Source organism: Ranitomeya variabilis, chromosome 5 (assembly GCF_051348905.1).
Source record: "Ranitomeya variabilis isolate aRanVar5 chromosome 5, aRanVar5.hap1, whole genome shotgun sequence".
In the NCBI taxonomy this organism is placed as follows: Eukaryota; Metazoa; Chordata; class Amphibia; order Anura; family Dendrobatidae; genus Ranitomeya; species Ranitomeya variabilis.
Window position 1 is genome coordinate 44,396,267 of NC_135236.1, and position 19,690 is coordinate 44,415,956.

Sequence of the window (19,690 nt, forward strand, 5' to 3'; positions counted from 1 at the left end):
TCATGGCTTGATCCAATCAAGGCAATGGTGGAGAAGACCTTGATGGACCTATCTAGGCTTGCAGAAGATCGTTCATCCATCAAGTGACCATGACTGGAGATCAAGCTGAAGACACTTAAAAAAATAAATACATTGCAGAGAACAGAACTAATTAAGTTGTAGTGTCTCATATTTAGAATCCCAACCTTTCCTCCCAAAAAAAAAATTAAACTATAGTTACAAATAGTCTGTCACTCTGGGGGGATCCGTCCTGCACTGCATGACAAAGACAACCCATTGTTTAGCATGGATACTGCATAATGTAGTGTTTCCTATGGATGTTATCTTCTTGCTGTGTGACCCCTTTTAATAAGTAAAGATTTTGAAAAACAAAGAATTGTTTTTAAAGGGAACCTGTCACCAGAGAAATGCTATTAACCTGCAGATATGGGGTTAATCTGTAGGTTAATAGCGTTATTAACCTGCCTGATGCCTGCATTGCTTGGAGAATATTAACTTTATTCCCCCGGCAACATTCGGGTTTCAGTCACAGAGGCGGAGCAGGTTCAGTCACCACTCAGAATACAGAGCAGTGGCTGTAACTGCGCCCCAAGCCCTAACTGTCCACTGGACCCAATTTAGAGCCAGTGTCAATCATGGCCGGGGGCACGGATACAGCTGCTGATCACTATCCAAAGAGTGGTGACTGAACCCGCATCAGTGCCACCCAATGACTGGAAGCCAAACGCTGCAGTGAGGGATAAAGTTCATTTTATACCGACAGCGTTCGCCAGGCAGGCTAATAACCCCATATCTGCAGATTAATAGCTTTTTTTCTGGTGACAGGTTTCCTTTAAGGATATGAATGTCTTACCATGATATTGTCCATCTGTTCCTCCATCTTCAGAATCTCCATACTCTTTGGAGAAGCCTTTCTGAATGCTCCACTCATCTTCAGTATCCTCGTACCATTTGTCTTTATAATTTATTAATGTGTCTCTTAAAAGAAAGAAAAACATAGAGCATCAAATAGCTATCGGTACATTATATAAAAATTTTTAAGGAAGTTCTTAGTCCTATCATGAACTGCCTGGAAATGACATCAAGCAAAATTAAAACCACAACACGAATGAAGAGACGCAAAAACTGGTCAACCAAAGCCCAATAAAAAGTTGATTAACAGGTGCCACTTTTCATGAGGTTGGACACTTTGGCTTTTAGTCTTCCATCTAAAATAACATCACAATTTAATCCTAAACCTTTTCTAATGTTCTCAATTGACTAAAATCTGTTCTTTATAGGCAAAAAATAATAAATCCAGCCAATTTGGTATCCAAAATTTGAGGCCATTGTAAAGATGGAGAAACTCTGGACCTCTTAATTACCAATTACACACCAAGAATAAGGTTAAAAATCATAAAATACAACTTACTTTTCTTTTTTGTTGCGTTCCCGACAAAGGAAAATTCCCACCACTGCAGCTATGATGACCAAGATACCAATAGCTGCTCCAACACCTCCATAGACACCTGCTTTTAATATTGGACCTGTGCATCTGGGTCCAGTATAGATGTAAGTATCCGTGTCTTTGCAACTGTACAAGGAAAGAAAACGCAATGTTACTAAGCAGAACCCAACAGAAAAAAACAGTAATACAGCAGCGAACTATGGATATGTTTCCAGATGTTTTCCCCTGATTAAACAATTATGACTTTTAAGAAAGTCACAAAAATTGTCTCAAATGCTTTCCAGTTCACCTTTGAAGTGATTTTATGTAAATAAGATATTTTGGTACATTTTAGAAACAGTGTGTAAAACATAAAACTTTTTGAGTTAAAAAATGGCATAAAAAGTTAAAGAATTCCAATAAGAGTTGCACTCCACTATAGCGATGGTGCACGAGGAGAGTAAACAGCGAAAAATCAGAGAAGTCCTGGCACTCACGGAAGGTGTAACCACCTCATATCTTTATCTCATCACACTGATCCAACATGTGTGTCTGATGAAGAGACCCGAGTAGTCTCGAAATCTTGCACATTTTTACCATCTGTCCAGTTAGCGTTTTAAGGTATCAACCACCGAGGACTCTGAAATGTTATTATTTTTTTATCTACTGGCCACCACTGTACAAAGATACAAAATGTTCCTGATCCAACTGAATGTTTCAGCCCATTCCAAGCTTTTAACAGCAGTATACAGGGTAAGGATATTAACACAAGTCTAAAGGAAATGACATCACTGAAATCAGTGTTAAATGAGGAAGGCCGAGACAATACATGGACTGAAATAACGAGAATAGGGAGACATAGTTAAAGTAGCGATACAGTAGTGATACATCAGAATATAAACATGTAATTCCCAGTAATTTAGGAAATAAAAAATGATCAATGCAATGTAGGTGACACCACCATGTGGATCAGTGTGATGTAATAAAGAAATAAGATTACACCTTCTGAGAGTGCCGTGGTCTGCTCTAAGTACATTTTTTAATTTGCTCAAAATTCTTGAAGCACGTGCCTCATGTTAAAGAATTTGTTTGGAAAAAAAAAGACAACATACTGCAAACAAAAATTTTAAGTGACTTAAAATTATAAAAATGATGCATTGGACCTATAAGTCAAAAGAACGATATACCACATAGGTTAGCACTATTGTTGTGCTCTAATGTGTACAAATCTGATCAGAGACAACTTTTGCCTGCTACTTACAGGTTCTCCTATTTGTGCCTGTTCTCCAAGTTCTCTGTTTCCCTTCCATACACCAAAACATATTTGTAGTCGAATAATATTTATCCAAGACTGCTTGGTGAAAATAGGGATTTTTCCAAAAATCACCCAGTCCACACACTCAAGCAGACAGATACTTATGTCACATACTATCAATATGCCATAAATGTCCAGTTGGGTACGACCTTATAATCTCACTTAATATTTGAATCTGAATTTAATTTGTATTTACATTATTACCCCTTTCATTTTACAAATGGCTGAATTTATTTCCTCACCAAACATGTTAGGAGTAGAGATGGGTGAACCCGTGCATGTTTGGGTCTGTCGGTTTTGACCAAATAATTTAAAAAAAGTTTGGTTTTGAGTACCTACTAAAAAGATACCTGAACTTCAACCCAAACCTGGATTCCATTCAGATGAATGGGGAGACTGAACATCCATTCTTCCCCAAGCTGTCATCTGTGTGACAACGTGGAAAACAGGGGTTCTGATTGGCGGTGACAGCATGTGAGCCAGCAGCTTTGACCGATGCTAAAAAGGTTACCACTGGTCACAAGGGTCAGCTGATGAGAGAACTACTCCCATCATCATAAGCCTGGTCTCGCTGGTGGTAGTGAGAGAAGGCGAGGCTGATGAGAGTATACATCAGCCGGTGCCTATGCAATAAATAAATATTTTATTTAAAAAATGGTATGGGTTCCCCTCTATTTTTGATAACCAGTGCAGGTAAAGCTGACTGCTGTGGGCTGCAACCTCCAGCTGTCAGCTTTATATTAGGTGGTTATTAAAATTGAGATGTCGCCATGCCATATTTTTAACTATTTAAATAAATAATTTAATAAACTGATGCGTGGTCTCCCCAGTTTTGACTACCAGCCAAGCTAAAGTAGACAGCTGAAGGCTGATATTCTAAGACTGGTAAGAGGCCATGGACATTGGCCCTCCTGAGCCTAAAAACAACAGCCCCCAGCCACCCAAGAAAAGGTGCATCTATTAAATGGACAAATTCTGGCACTTTGCCCTGCTCTTTCCACTTATCTTGGTGTGGTGGCAAGTAAGGTAATAGATTTCGGGTTGATGTCAGCTATTTTATGGCCACAGCCATCAAGCCCAAAGGTTAGTAATGGAGAGGCATCTATAAAATGCCCCCATTACTAACATCATAGGCAGATTGTAATAAAGAAGCAGCAAGAATAAAGTCCTGTATTTGAAATAAAAGTGCAGCGCCCCAGAGTCCTGGTCGTTGCAGTACTGTGGATCCGCCACTATGGGGAGCCATGGTGCGTTCGATGGCACTGAAGGAGTTCCTCCGAACAGGTATCACAGACACCAATATGTTTCACAGCAGGGCCTCCGGGGGGAGCTAAGGGTTCTATTCATTAGGCCACTCCCCACCATAGTGGGTAAACTGGGGGTCAGGCAGGAAGTTATAAGAGAAGGCTGACTGGATTGAATGAAGCAACACCTTGTGGCAGAGGGTGTTGTGGAGGAAGAGACAGTAGGGTCTCTGCCAGGGGTGGGATCCTGGCAGAGGCTTGGCATTGGAAAGAACGTAACGGGACCGTGCCTGCTCAGAATAGCGGCGGTGCCCTAAGAAAGGACTAGAAGCGAGATAGATTGTGCTGAGTGAGAAACGAGATCAAGCAATAGGAGAATTCCAGTAGGGGTCGTGCTGTAAGACCGGAGCAACACCCTACTGAGGCGCATTACCGGTGGCCGGAACGCCGAGGGAGTATTATAACATTCAGCTTCAAGCAATACTCTAAACAGCGGCAGGACAGTCAGTTTAAGGCGGGCTGTCTAACACATATCACCTATGAAGTCTTGGGAGGCAATTGCGGGAGAGGGGCGTCTCTAGGGTCCCGGAAGAACTCCAGGCCTATCCGACAAACGGGTGCCGTTCCAACTGTAACATCAGGAAGGGACGGAAGATTAGAAGAACATCATTTAATCGAGTTGTGAGGGAACTTAAGAAACAGACACAACTGTTGTGGGGTACTTTCCGTAAGCACAGCAGGGAAGGACTACAACACATAGCGCTAAGAAGGAAGGCACCGACTTCCACCTGTGAAGTGAACTCTGGAGGTGCCATTGGACCGGCCGGACTTGCGCAGCCTGGTGAACCGTATTCTGGACTGAGGACTCAGAGATCTCCAGTAAAGAGGTAAAGAGACTGCAACCTGGTGTCCTCGTTATTTACCGCGACCTGCACCCCACAACTGCACCGTTACAACACCACTTATTGCACCGGACGTCCCCCACTGACAGACAGGGCCACGGACCGGGTCTAGCCACCGTGACAACCCCAGGACTGAGACCTAGAGGCCCGGCTCCGGGTACCCCTCGGCCCTGCGGCGGTGTGGGGGCGCTCCAAACCTGATGTCACGAACAGGATCTACTTAAGCCTGAAGAATCAGGTCATGTGTGCCTTGGAACTGTGATTTATCGTGCTTGGACTGTGCTTTATTACAAGGACTGTGTGTTGCCACTTGCCGCCAGAACTTCCCGCCAAAACCGCCGCCATTACAGCGCTAAGGAGAGCGCAGGAGAAGAAGAAGGGCGTGGAAGTGGGCGTGAACAAGCTGAAGAGCGCGAAAGACAATGGCCGCCCAGTCTAAATATCTCGGCCCCTTGAGGACGTGTCCGTCAGCAGCCGAGATCTGCCTCCTGATCCTTAATGGTGGGCAGAGACAACGAAAACGAAACCGCCCACGAAGAAGAGAGCGGGAAAAGGACCAGGAAGAAGGAGCGAGCAACATGGAGGACGCCATGGCCAGCCGCCCGGAGCCGGAGCGTGGGGTCGGAGCCGAGGACTCCCCCAGCTACCCGGAGAGGCACCGCAGCCAGACCTCCACAGTTGACGCTGACCTCCTGCAGACCGGAGCAGACGAGCTGATCCACCGACCCCGGCGGACGCAGCTGAGCACTGAGGCCGGGTGGAAGAAGGCCATCATCAGGAGCCTCACCGGACATCTGTCGGCAGCCTCATCTGGTCCGGAGCAGGGAAGAAGTTCCAGCGCTCCGAAGCTGGAAAGCAAGGCCCTGCCGGAAAGGGGTATGCTGCAAGCAGAGATGACAATGTCGCAGCACAAGGCCCTGCAACCAGCGTTCCAGACCCCAGCGGAGGCAGAGCAGACCGGCACCGGAGGGACCGCATCTGAAGCAGGTATGAAAGACGACCCTGCCCTGACGACCGACACCCCTCCAGTGACTGCTAGTGCCACAGCTGCTGACTCCGTTCCAGTGACTGATCTTGCAGCGGCCGCTGCCTCTGCTGCAGCAAATGCCCATACTCAAGCTGCGCAGACCTCCATCGCTGCGCATGATTTAACCATACATGAAAGACGGATTAACGGCGTGTGTCCAGCACTGGGTGTAGCCCTGGACCTCACTTTTCCCAGGCCAGGAAGGGTTAAGTGCCAGGTGCAGCCCTGGAAGCCGTCCAACTAAACCTCGGAAACCTGAATATGTAAATAGTTAACTGCTTGTTTCCCTGCTTTTTGCTGCTTTAAACCCGACTAGGGTTAACTCTTAAAGGGATCCCTTTGTTTACCCGGGATCCCTTCCTCTGCTTTTGCTTTTGTTTCCTGTTTCTTCAAAGTTTCCAGAACTGCTGTAATCATGGACCGTGCATGATACAAACTTTTCCTTGTAAATAGTTTGCACCTTATTAAAGGCGCTTCCTACTGGTTTTACTTAGAAAGAGACTCTTTGCGAAGATACCACACCGGAGCCTTGCTGAGTATGGACTGGTAGCTTGAGAAAATACGCTACCTCACAGAGACTTGGTCCTCTCTTAAAGGGGATGTTCATTTGCCGCATTTCGATAGAAATATTGCTTAAGACAAGTAGCAATAATGTTGATGAGAGAAAAGTGATGATAATGTTGTACGAGAAAGTTATATGTGTTTAATTAGTTAAATGTGAAGAAATACTGATGATGTGCTCTGAGAAGTAAAAAGGTGAAAGGTTGAAGAAGGATGCAGTGGACCCGTAGGGATAGACGTGGAGTCCAGCATGCATGATAGAAAGAAAGATAATGAGAAGGCTTAATGTTCAGAAGAAAATGCTTGATAATGTTGATAGATAGTTAGGATAGAAGGTAAACCCTGAGTCCTCATAGGAGTCATGTAGAGATGACTTAGTGCTCTTAAACTGAAAGGAATGTTATGTCTATACCATGTATAGTAGAGAAAGGCAGTAGGCCCTGGCTGAACGGGGCGGTCCTGTAAAAGAAAGGAGAGGCAGTAGGTCTGGTGCCATAGGGACAGGCGGTCCTGCAGGTTCAAAGTAGGAGAATGAAAAGTTAACTTGCCCTGTAATGTGATTATGGGAAGGCCTTTAGCGAGCTAAGAGTGTATGTTCCTTGAAGGCAATGTTAAATTATTGTTCATCAAATTGCACTTAGTAGAATACCCGGTTGGGTAATGAGAGTTAATTGTAGCCTGTTGCTATGATATTTAATTATGTTTGTAACGTTAAAGTGTCCTCACCTCCCATAAAGGGAAGCCTGTTCAAGTATACTTATTGTTTTGCACTCAACAAAATTGTATGTCTTTTTGCTAACCTGTATTGTTGTTTTCTTCCCAGTCCCGGAGTACTGTGTTTAACCAGGGGGGAGTGCAGCGCCCCAGAGTCCTGGTCGTTGCAGTACTGTGGATCCGCCACTATGGGGAGCCATGGTGCGTTCGATGGCACTGAAGGAGTTCCTCCGAACAGGTATCACAGACACCAATATGTTTCACAGCAGGGCCTCCGGGGGGAGCTAAGGGTTCTATTCATTAGGCCACTCCCCACCATAGTGGGTAAACTGGGGGTCAGGCAGGAAGTTAGTAGAGAAAGCTGACTGGATTGGACGAAGCAACACCTTGTGGCAGAGGGTGTTGTGGAGGAAGAGACAGTAGGGTCTCTGCCAGGGGTGGGATCCTGGCAGAGGCTTGGCATTGGAAAGAACGTAACGGGACCGTGCCTGCTCAGAATAGCGGCGGTGCCCTAAGAAAGGACTAGAAGCGAGATAGATTGTGCTGAGTGAGAAACGAGATCAAGCAATAGGAGAATTCCAGTAGGGGTCGTGCTGTAAGACCGGAGCAACACCCTACTGAGGCGCATTACCGGTGGCCGGAACGCCGAGGGAGTATTATAACATTCAGCTTCAAGCAATACTCTAAACAGCGGCAGGACAGTCAGTTTAAGGCGGGCTGTCTAACACATATCACCTATGAAGTCTTGGGAGGCAATTGCGGGAGAGGGGCGTCTCTAGGGTCCCGGAAGAACTCCAGGCCTATCCGACAAACGGGTGCCGTTCCAACTGTAACATCAGGAAGGGACGGAAGATTAGAAGAACATCATTTAATCGAGTTGTGAGGGAACTTAAGAAACAGACACAACTGTTGTGGGGTACTTTCCGTAAGCACAGCAGGGAAGGACTACAACACATAGCGCTAAGAAGGAAGGCACCGACTTCCACCTGTGAAGTGAACTCTGGAGGTGCCATTGGACCGGCCGGACTTGCGCAGCCTGGTGAACCGTATTCTGGACTGAGGACTCAGAGATCTCCAGTAAAGAGGTAAAGAGACTGCAACCTGGTGTCCTCGTTATTTACCGCGACCTGCACCCCACAACTGCACCGTTACAACACCACTTATTGCACCGGACGTCCCCCACTGACAGACAGGGCCACGGACCGGGTCTAGCCACCGTGACAACCCCAGGACTGAGACCTAGAGGCCCGGCTCCGGGTACCCCTCGGCCCTGCGGCGGTGTGGGGGCGCTCCAAACCCTCCAAACCCTCTTTCACACATTTATTCATTAAAAATAAAGAAGCAAAGTTATACTCACCTTTCCGCTGATCAATGCCCATGTCCCACTGTAAAAGACAAAAAATAATAAAACACCATATTCCTCACCTGTCTGATGATAATCCATTAAAGGGCATGTCTCATGACGATAAAGATGATTAGAAGACTGGTCACATCAGTAATGCAACTGCTCTCCATGCTAGCCTGAACGCACTGCGACAGGAGCGTGATTGTGCTCCTGCAGTGAGTAGCGCTGATGTGACAAAGGTCACTGGAGTTCATAGCTGACGAACCCTGGTCACCTCACTGACATCATGACTCCCTGTGTGAGAATTTTCTCATATGTTTTATTATTTTTGGTCTTTTTCAGTGAGACATGAGCATTGATCAGTGGAACGTTGAGTGTAACTTTGCTTTTTTGTCTTTTTGTGAATAATTGTGTAAAAGAGGGTGAGGAGTTTTTATTTCAAATACAGTTCTTTATTCTTGCCGTGTCTTTATTACAATCTGACTATGGGGCTAGTAATGGGGATGTCTTCATTACTTACCCCTGGGCTTGATGTCAGCGGCCATTAAACAGCTGACATCAACCCCAAACCTATTACTTCACTTGCAACCAGGGCAAGTGGAAAGAGCCGGGCTAAAGTGCCAGTATTTAGCACATCTAATAGATGCACCTTTTCTCGGGCAGCTTCTTGTTCAGAAGCTTGCATGGTCTTCTGCTCAGATGCCAAATTTTATTTTTCGGGTTCGCCCGTCACTAGTTAGGAGGCTTGCATATTACATCTGAATCTATGTGTGTCCTATTCAAATTAATTACTATAATTTTATACATTGACACTTTTTAATTTTTCTTAGAACTGATAGGTTATCTTTTTAGGTTAAAGGTTTTAATTATTTGTTAAGAAAAATAATTGAATGCACCAAAATTGAAAATACAATTTTAAGTAATAATTTAAAATAGGATGAATACGTACAAACATAAAGGGCCTGTTATGTTCTGAATCTCACACTTTCCTTTATTACAGTCATAATAATTTTTAGAATTTGGTTCACAGTGAGACAGACAAGACAAACCCTCAGAAGTCAGGACTGTGGTGTAAAAGTCTTTAAAGCCATCGGGAATCCTGTCCTGGCAGCGTTCTAGAGGAAGAGAGAGATCACAATTTACTGATTTGGCAGTACCGAATTTAATATTATCTTTAATCATTAAAACAAAAATAAGATTTTCTTTATAATTTCACTTTATATCCATACTGCCCATCTTTCTATACAAAAATAAAAAAGAACTTGGCACTCAAATGGTATTGTGGCTTGAAAAGACAAATTGTTTATTGTGCATCCATAAAGCAAAAAGGTTGAATGTTTTCGGTCCACGTCCGGACCTTCATCAGAACAATTTTACTGGTATAGTTGTAATTTATCAATGTCCTGCCATTTGCAGATCCAATGGTTTTTAGGTTGCCTGGATGCTCAGGAATGTCCTATGTGTGCCAATGCAGAAAGGTATGCGACCGAGGTCACTGGAGGAAAGCGCCAAAAGTGTTGGCACCTTTGAAATTGTTATGTGTATGGAATAGAAAAGTGAGAAAAATAAAACATAACTCTTATTTCACATATGTAAAAACTACTATTGTAATATAAAAATTAGAACCCCTCCATCTCTCATGAATATAGATGTAAATGAATTTATTGCCACAGTGGCGAACAGTGTATCTGTAAACATAACATAGACCTGCAAGAAAAAGGAAAATCTATTATCTGTCTATTATCTATTTATTATCTTTCTATTATCTCTCTATTATCTATCTATTATCTATATATCTATCTCTATTATCTATGTATTATCTATTAATTATCTATCTATTATCTCTCTATTATTTATCTATTAACTATATAGTGATCTATTAAAATTAATCTAAATCCAAAAATTGGAGGCAGAACACCAATAAGTAGAAAATCATGTGCAATTTAATTGGGATGCCTCTTCCGCTGAATACCGGGTTTGGGGCGAGCGGGATGACGTTTTTCACGTATGCAGTGCGTACCAAATTTTATTTAGGTGTGTGTGTGTGAGTGTTTGGTGTAAACTTTTTTTTTTATTTAGAAGAAAAAAACAACAACTGGAGGTTTATCATTGATGCACGTCAGTGATCAGCACTTGATAGCTATACACCAGACCAACTGATGTGATTTTTCCGTGTTGACACTAGCACTAACTCAAATCAGTAAAAAATATCGTAGCAGATGACAATTACTCTGGTATGTTTTTACTCTTGCTAATCTAATCCTATCAACTAATGCAATTTTTTTTAAATTCTTTTTTTCACAGACGGAGTTTGATCACTAATGTGCGTCAGTGATCAGCGCTCAACGGATGTACTATGGATGCACGGATGTGATCTTTTTACATCCTCCGATACTAACGCTTACTCAATTCAATAAAAGATACCTTACTAGGTGGCAATAACTATGGTATATTTTTACTGTCCCTAATCTAAATTATTATTTTCTTACTCTTTACTGACACTAATTCGAACTCAATTCAGTAAAAAATACCATATTAGACGATGATTACTATGGTAATTTTTTGCTGTCCCTAATCTAGCCCTATCAACTAATCTAAATTATTTTGTATTTGAATATTGTTTGATAAAAAAAACAACAACCTGAGGCCTGTCAGTGATAGTAGTCATTGACCAGTGCTCAACAGCTGTAGGATGCATGTGTGAAAAAAGGGGAGAAAAAAAGGGAAAAAAATCCTTGCCAAAAGCAAGCTCTGGTGCCAATCAGTGATATGTGTCTGATCAGTGGCTGTAGGATGCACACACAGAGGTGATGCAAAGTGAGGGGGATAATAGACAGGGACAAAAAAAAAAGACCTGAAAAACACCAAGCATGAGTACAGATCAGTTATTTGCGTCACTGATCAATGCTCAGTGGCTGCAGGATGCACACATGAAGTGGTGCAAAGGGAGAGAATAAATAGGGTGGAAAAAAGTGTGGAAAACAGCAAGCACGAGGGTGGATCAGTGATTTGTGTCACTGATCAGTGCCTGGCAGCTGCTGGACACACGAAAAATCTGCCAAAAATCTAGCAATCAAGTACTGATCAGCGCTTGGTGACAAAAGAGGGGGAGAGGAAATAAAAGAGGGGAAAGAGGGGAGAAAGGGCTGAAAAGGGGGTAGAAAGGGGGAGAGAGGGATTTGGATGGATTAGGAAAGATCAGGAATGGAACAAGGAGGGATCAGGAACTCTTCTTTCTTCATCAGCAACACTAGTAGTGGTGGCACAGTTTTTTGAAAGTCTATGGCATCACAAGTCCAAGCACAGCACAAAGCAGTACACCAGATCTCTCTCAATGACTGCTTTCCTCATATCTGGAACCCGGAATGAGGAACCACAGAGCGATTCCTGAGAGTTCAGACCACATCTGTGTGCTCTGACTGATGCAATCGATGTCATCGTTGATCGCACCAATCAGAACTGACCCTGGTGATCCTAGCATTGCTAGGCACCAGCTTATGATCAGTGCTCTTACACCACCGATCATAGGCTGGGTATCAGTGTTTCAGGCAATCTGATTGTCTGAAACACTAATAAACGCTGTGGTTGGATGTTTAGAATTGAACAGCCAATCACAACGATTGTCGTTACGATCGTCATCATGGGGGCAAAGCCAGACCCCTAGACGAAGACTCCTGGGTTCCTGCTGCAAGATGGCACCGGAATATTTATGCTAGCACTGTGACTGCTGTTGCACTGCCGCATTAATGATAGGACATATCCATATATCCAAAGTCGTATAGGGGTTAAAAGGGCAGTCTGAATCCGAAGATAAATATCATACTAAATGTCCATTTAATTCAATAATCTAATCACTTTTCTAATATACTTCAGTTAAAAAAATTCTACCATTTCCTCACTACTTTAACTTCCTGTCTGCTTGTTTTTTGTTTGTTTTTTTATACTTCCAATCATGCTTCACTTGAGAATTCCAGTGCATTTTTGGATACTCACAAGGGATGTCATCAGAGGGCAGAGGCTGCAGTCACTGCCACAACTGTTTTCCCCATCTTGAAATGAAACATCATAAGTAGCATCTGTTTCACCAATCACCACATTGCCTCCATACAATTTGCACTGGCAGCGCGCTCAGTTGCCAGCTCATCACTTCTCTTTAGAGCCAGCAAAAGAACGCACTGTCACTGTGCATTCAAAGAAATATAGCACAGGGAGTTCATATTGAGCATACATCAGAATTTAACAACCAATGCATTATCAGGTGAGAAGAGGTAGCCCAGCCACTGAAACAGATACCACTCTTGACACCTCATTTCAGAGAGGGCACAGAGGCTGCAGCAGGGACCTCAGCCTCTGCCTCCTGATGACGACTCATTTGAGTATCCAGCATGCACTGGTGAATCTCAAACAAAATGTTGTTGGAAGTTAAAAAAAAGACAGAGTGGAAGTCAGAATGTAATGAGATTAGATTATACTAAATAGATGCATATTTAGTATGAAATTCACATTTGGTTTTGAACCTCCCATTTAAGTTCAATCAATGGGTTCAGCCCTCCACAGCTGTGCCAATTTCTCATGTGGACCCTTGGTAAAATTAATTGCCCACTTCTGTAATGAACAAATTGCAGCTAGCAGGAACAGTGGAGGTCAAGATACGGTCTGGAATTCCAAGCAAAACTTCAGTGAGAACTGCTTGTAGTATTGCCAGATGGGCAAATCAGAACCCTCGCTTGACTGCAAAAGACGTTCAGTAAGATTATGCAGACTCTGGAGTTGTAGTATATTGTTCTACTGTCTACTGTTCAGAGACACCTGCACAAATATGGCCTTCATGGAAGAGTCATCAGAAGAAAACATCTCATGCATCCTCCCCATAAAATTCAGCATCAGAAGTATGCAAAAGAACATCTAAACAATGCTGATGCATTTTGGAAACAAGTCCTGCGGATCAATGAAGTTGACATAGAACTCTTTGGCCACAATGAACAAAGGTATGTGTGAAGTAAAAAGGGCACCAAATTTCAGGAATAGAACATCTCGCCAACCATTAAGCATGGGGGAGAATCAATAGTGCTTTGGGGTTGTGTGCAGCCAATGACATGGGGAACATTTCACGAGTAGAGGGAAGAATGGATTTAATGAAATTTCAAAAAATTCTTGATGCAAACATAACTGTTGTGAATTAGACTTTTTTGGCTCCCTCTAGTGGTTACTAGTGATATGACTCTGGGATTTCCTTCCCTCAGTTTGCACCCAGCTGGGTCGTTACTTCAGGGGTGTTGCTATATAAACCTCCTGGAACCTTAGTCCAGTGCCTGGCATCGGTGTTATCAGACACATTCTGTTTGCTCCTGTTTGCTGGTCCTGGTTCGTGCTAAATTAAGCTAAGTCTTGCTTCTTTGTTTTTTGACTTATTTATTTGCTATCATTTTTGTCCAGCTTGTACTAAATGTGATTCCTGACCTTGCTGGAAGCTCTAGGGGGCTGGTGTTCTCCCCCCGGGCCGTTAGACGGTTCGGGGGTTCTTGAATTTCCAGTGTGGATATTTTTGATAGGATTTTTTGCTGACCATATAAGTTATCTTTCTATATTCTGCTATTAGCTAGTGGGCCTCTCTTTGCTAAATACCTAGCTCATTCTTATGTTTGTCTTTTCCTCTTACCTCACCGTTATTATTTGTGGGGGGCTTCTATCCACTTTTTGGGGTATTTCCTCTGGAGGCAAGAAAGGTCTTTCTTTTCCCTTCTAGGGGTAGTTAGCTCTCCGGCTGGCGCGAGACGTCTAGGATCAACGTAGGAACGTTCCCCGGCTACTGGTATTTGTGGTGCTAGGATTAGTTATATGGTCAGCCCAGTTACCACTGCCCTATGAGCTGGTTTTCTGTATTTACGGACTAGCATTATTCCTGAGACCCTCTGCCATTGGGGTCATAACAGTATGCCAGGCCAACATTGAATGTTTAAAGCATTGCAGAAGTGGGAAAATAAGAAAGGAAATTCTGAGTTTTTTTTTTCTCTCCTTCTCTTCCTCCCCTTTACCTTTGAGTGGCTTGTGCTTGCTGCAGACATGAATGTCCAGACCTTGATTACAAGTGTTAACCAGCTGGCAGCTTGTGTGCAGGGTATACAAGATTTTGTTACCAGTAGTCCTATGTCTGAACCTAAAATACCTATTCCGGAATTGTTTTCTGGAGACCGATTTAGGTTTAGGAATTTCAAGAATAATTGTGAATTGTTTCTTTCTCTGAGACCCCGTTCATCAGGAGATTCAGCTCAGCAAGTTAAAATTGTTATTTCTTTTTTGCGGGGCGACCCTCAGGATTGGGCTTTCTCGCTAGCACCAGGAGATCCGGCATTGGCGAATATTGATGCGTTTTTTCTGGCGCTCGGATTGCTTTACGAGGAACCCAATCTTGAAATTCAGGCAGAAAGAGCCTTGCTGGCTATTTCTCAGGGTCAGGATGAAGCTGAAGTGTATTGCCAAAAATTTCGGAAATGGTCCGTGCTTACTCAGTGGAATGAGTGTGCTCTGGCCGCAAATTTCTGAAATGGCCTTTCTGAAGCCATTAAGAATGTAATGGTGGGTTTCCCCATTCCTACAAGTTTGAATGATTCTATGGCGCTTGCTATTCAAATTGACCGGCGTTTGCGGGAGCGCAAAACCGCTAATCCTCTGGTGGTGTTGTCTGAACAAACACCTGATTTAATGCAATGTGATAGAATTCAGACTAGAAATGAACAGAAAAATCATAGACGTCAGAATGGGTTGTGTTATTACTGTGGTGATTCTACACATGTTATATCAGCATGCTCTAAACGCCTAACAAGGGTTGTTAGTCCTGTCGCCATTGGTAATTTGCAACCTAAATTTATTTTGTCTGTGACTTTAATTTGCTCTTTGTCTTCTTACTCTGTTATGGCGTTTGTGGATTCAGGTGCTGCCCTGAGTCTTATGGATCTGTCATTTGCCAAGCGCTGTGGTTTTGTTCTTGAACCGTTAGTAAATCCTATTCCTCTTAGAGGTATCGATGCTACGCCATTGGCGGAAAATAAACCGCAGTTTTGGACGCAGGTGACCATGTGCATGACTCTTGAACATCGGGAGGTGATTCGTTTTCTTGTTCTGCATAAAATGCATGATTTGGTCGTTTTGGGTCTGCCATGGTTACAGACCCACAATCCAGTCCTGGATTGGAAGGCTATGTCTGTGTCAAGTTGGGGCTGTCAGGGAATTCATGCTGATTCCCTGCCGGTGTCTATTGCTTCCTCTACTCCTTCGGAAGTTCCTGAGTATTTGTCTGATTATCAGGATGTATTCAGTGAGTCCAGATCCAGTGCTCTGCCTCCTCATAGGGACTGTGACTGCGCCATAGATTTGATTCCAGGTAGTAAATTTCCTAAGGGAAGATTATTTAATCTGTCAGTACCTGAGCATGCCGCAATGCAATCATATATCAAGGAGTCTCTGGAGAAGGGGCATATCCGTCCATCCTCTTCCCCTCTTGGTGCGGGATTCTTTTTTGTGGCCAAGAAGAACGGATCTTTGAGACCTTGTATTGACTATCGGCTACTGAATAAAATCACTGTAAAATTTCAGTATCCTTTGCCTCTCTTGTCGGACTTGTTTGCCCGGATTAAGGGTGCCAAGTGGTTCACCAAGATAGATCTTCGTGGTGCGTACAACCTTGTGCGCATTAAGCAAGGTGATGAATGGAAGACTGCATTTAATACGCCCGAAGGTCATTTTGAGTACTTGGTGATGCCTTTTGGGCTTTCTAATGCTCCCTCAGTATTTCAGTCCTTTATGCATGATATTTTCCGGAAGTATCTGGATAAATTTATGATTGTTTATCTGGACGATATTCTGGTTTTCTCTGAAGATTGGGACTCACATGTGGAGCAAGTCAGGATGGTGTTTCAGGTTTTGCGTGAGAATGCCTTGTTTGTTAAAGGCTCAAAATGTCTCTTTGGAGTACAGAAAGTTCCCTTTTTGGGGTTTATTTTTTCCCCTTCTGCTGTGGAGATGGACCCAGTCAAGGTCCGAGCTATTCATGAGTGGACTCAACCCACGTCAGTTAAGAGTCTTCAGAAGTTCTTGGGTTTTGCTAACTTCTACCGTCGTTTTATCGCTAATTTTTCTAGCGTTGTTAAACCTTTGACGGATATAACCAAGAAAGGTTCTGATGTTGCTAACTGGGCTCCTGCAGCCGTGGAGGCGTTCCAGGAGTTGAAGCGCCGGTTTACTTCGGCGCCTGTTTTGTGCCAGCCTGATGTCTCACTTCCCTTTCAGGTCGAGGTGGATGCCTCTGAGATTGGGGCAGGGGCCGTTTTGTCACAGAGAGGCCCTGGTTGCTCGGTAATGAGACCATGTGCTTTCTTCTCTACGAAGTTTTCGCCTGCTGAGCGAAATTATGATGTTGGCAATCGGGAATTACTGGCCATGAAGTGGGCATTTGAGGAGTGGCGTCATTGGCTCGAGGGTGCTAAGCATCGTGTGGTGGTCTTGACTGATCACAAAAATTTGATGTATCTCGAGTCTGCTAAACGCTTGAATCCTAGACAGGCCCGCTGGTCATTGTTTTTCTCCCGTTTTGACTTTGTGGTCTCGTATTTACCAGGTTCAAAGAATGTGAAAGCTGATGCTCTTTCAAGGACTTTGTGCCTGACTCTCCTGGAGTCACAGAACCTGTTGGTATTCTTAAAGAAGGAGTTATTTTGTCAGCCATTTCTCCTGATTTGCGACGTGTGTTGCAGAGATTTCAAGCTGGTAGACCTGACTCTTGTCCACCTGACAGACTGTTTGTTCCTGATAAGTGGACCAGCAGAGTCATTTCCGAGGTTCATTCCTCGGTGTTGGCAGGTCATCCGGGAATTTTTGGCACCAGAGATCTGGTGGCTAGGTCATTTTGGTGGCCTTCCATGTCACGGGATGTACGGTCATTTGTGCAGTCCTGTGGGACTTGTGCTCGAGCTAAGCCTTGCTGTTCCCGTGCCAGCGGGTTGCTCTTGCCCTTGCCTGTCCCTAAGAGGCCTTGGACACATATTTCCATGGATTTCATTTCTGATCTCCCGGTGTCTCGGAGTATGTCTGTCATCTGGGTGGTATGTGATCGCTTTTCAAAAATGGTCCATTTGGTGCCTTTGCCTAAGCTGCCTTCCTCTTCCGATCTGGTTCCTGTGTTCCTTCAGAATGTGGTTCGTTTACACGGCATTCCTGAGAATATTGTGTCTGACAGAGGATCCCAGTTTGTTTCCAGGTTCTGGCGATCCTTTTGTGCTAGGATGGGCATTGATTTATCGTTCTCGTCTGCCTTTCATCCTCAGACTAATGGACAAACTGAGCGTACTAATCAGACTCTGGAGGCTTACTTGAGGTGTTTTGTTTTGGCAGATCAGGATGATTGGGTGACCTTCTTGCCGTTGGCTGAGTTTGCCCTAAATAATCGGGCTAGTTCCGCTACTTTGGTTTCGCCGTTTTTCTGCAACTCTGGTTTCCATCCTCGTTTTTCCTCGGGACATGTGGAGCCTTCTGACTGTCCTGGAGTAGATTCTGTGGTGGATAGGTTGCAGCAGATCTGGAATCATGTGGTGGACAACTTAAAATTGTCACAGGAGAGGGCTCAGCGTTTTGCCAACCGCCGCCGCGGTGTGGGTCCCCGACTTCGTGTTGGGGATTTGGTGTGGCTGTCTTCTCGATTTGTTCCTATGAAGGTCTCCTCTCCTAAATTTAAGCCTCGCTTCATCGGTCCTTACAAGATATTGGAAATCCTTAATCCAGTGTCCTTTCGCTTGGATCTTCCGGTTTCGTTTGCCATTCACAACGTGTTCCATAGGTCTTTGTTACGACGCTACGTTGTGCCTGTGGTTCCTTCTGCTGAGCCTCCTGCTCCGGTGTTGGTTGAGGGCGAGTTGGAGTATGTGGTGGAGAAGATCTTGGATTCTCGTCTCTCCAGGCGGAGGCTTCAGTATTTGGTCAAGTGGAAGGGTTATGGTCAGGAGGATAATTCCTGGGTGGTTGCCTCTGATGTGCATGCGGCCGATTTAGTTCGTGCCTTTCACGCTGCTCATCCTGATCGCCCTGGTTGTCTTGGTGAGGGTTCGGTGACCCCTCCTTAAGGGGGGGGTACTGTTGTGAATTAGACTTTTTTGGCTCCCTCTTGTGGTTACTAGTTATATGACTCTGGGATTTCCTTCCCTCAGTTTGCACCCAGCTGGGTCGTTACTTCAGGGGTGTTGCTATATAAACCTCCTGGAACCTTAGTCCAGTGCCTGGCATCGGTGTTATCAGACACATTCTGTTTGCTCCTGTTTGCTGGTCCTGGTTCGTGCTAAATTAAGCTAAGTCTTGCTTCTTTGTTTTTTGGCTTATTTATTTGCTATCATTTTTGTCCAGCTTGTACTAAATGTGATTCCTGACCTTGCTGGAAGCTCTATGGGGCTGGTGTTCTCCCCCCGGGTTGTTAGACGGTTCGGGGGTTCTTGAATTTCTAGTGTGGATATTTTTGATAGGATTTTTTGCTGACCATTTAAGTTATCTTTCTATATTCTGCTATTAGCTAGTGGGCCTCTCTTTGCTAAATACCTAGCTCATTCTTATGTTTGTCTTTTCCTCTTACCTCACCGTTATTATTTGTGGGGGGCTTCTATCCACTTTTTGGGGTATTTCCTCTGGAGGCAAGAAAGGTCTTTCTTTTCCCTTCTAGGGGTAGTTAGCTCTCCGGCTGGCGCGAGACGTCTAGGACCAACGTAGGAACGTTCCCCGGCTACTGGTATTTGTGGTGCTAGGATTAGTTATATGGTCAGCCCAGTTACCACTGCCCTATGAGCTGGTTTTCTGTATTTACGGACTAGCATTATTCCTGAGACCCTCTGCCATTGGGGTCATAACACATAACACCATCTGTAAAAAAGCTGAAATTGAAAAGAGAACTGCTTCTACAAATGGATAATGAACCTAAAAACATGTCAAAATCCACAATAGACAATCTAAAAAGGTGCAAGCTGAAGGTTTTACGAAGGCCCTCACAGTCCCCTGATCTGAACATCATTGAAAATCTGTGGCTAGACCTCAAAATCGCAGAGGATAGAAGACGACCCAGGAATCAATCAATCAATCAGTCTATCTATCTATCTATTTATCTAAATAAGATAAGGTACATA

The 19,690-nt window shown here is 44.0% G+C and overlaps 1 protein-coding gene across 1 annotated transcript in view; it reads right to left on the reverse strand.

Moving 5' to 3' along the window:
- Window positions 1-800: 800 nt before the first annotated feature.
- Window positions 801-19,690, reverse strand: part of LOC143774829 (uncharacterized) — a 122,200-nt gene continuing 103,310 nt past the window's right edge. The window contains exons 17-19 of the mRNA XM_077262598.1: window positions 9,484-9,649; window positions 1,412-1,573; window positions 801-978 (exon numbers count right to left, since the gene is read on the reverse strand). Coding sequence (XP_077118713.1) covers window positions 801-978; window positions 1,412-1,573; window positions 9,484-9,649 — 506 coding nt within the window. The remainder of the gene's footprint in view (window positions 979-1,411; window positions 1,574-9,483; window positions 9,650-19,690) is intronic.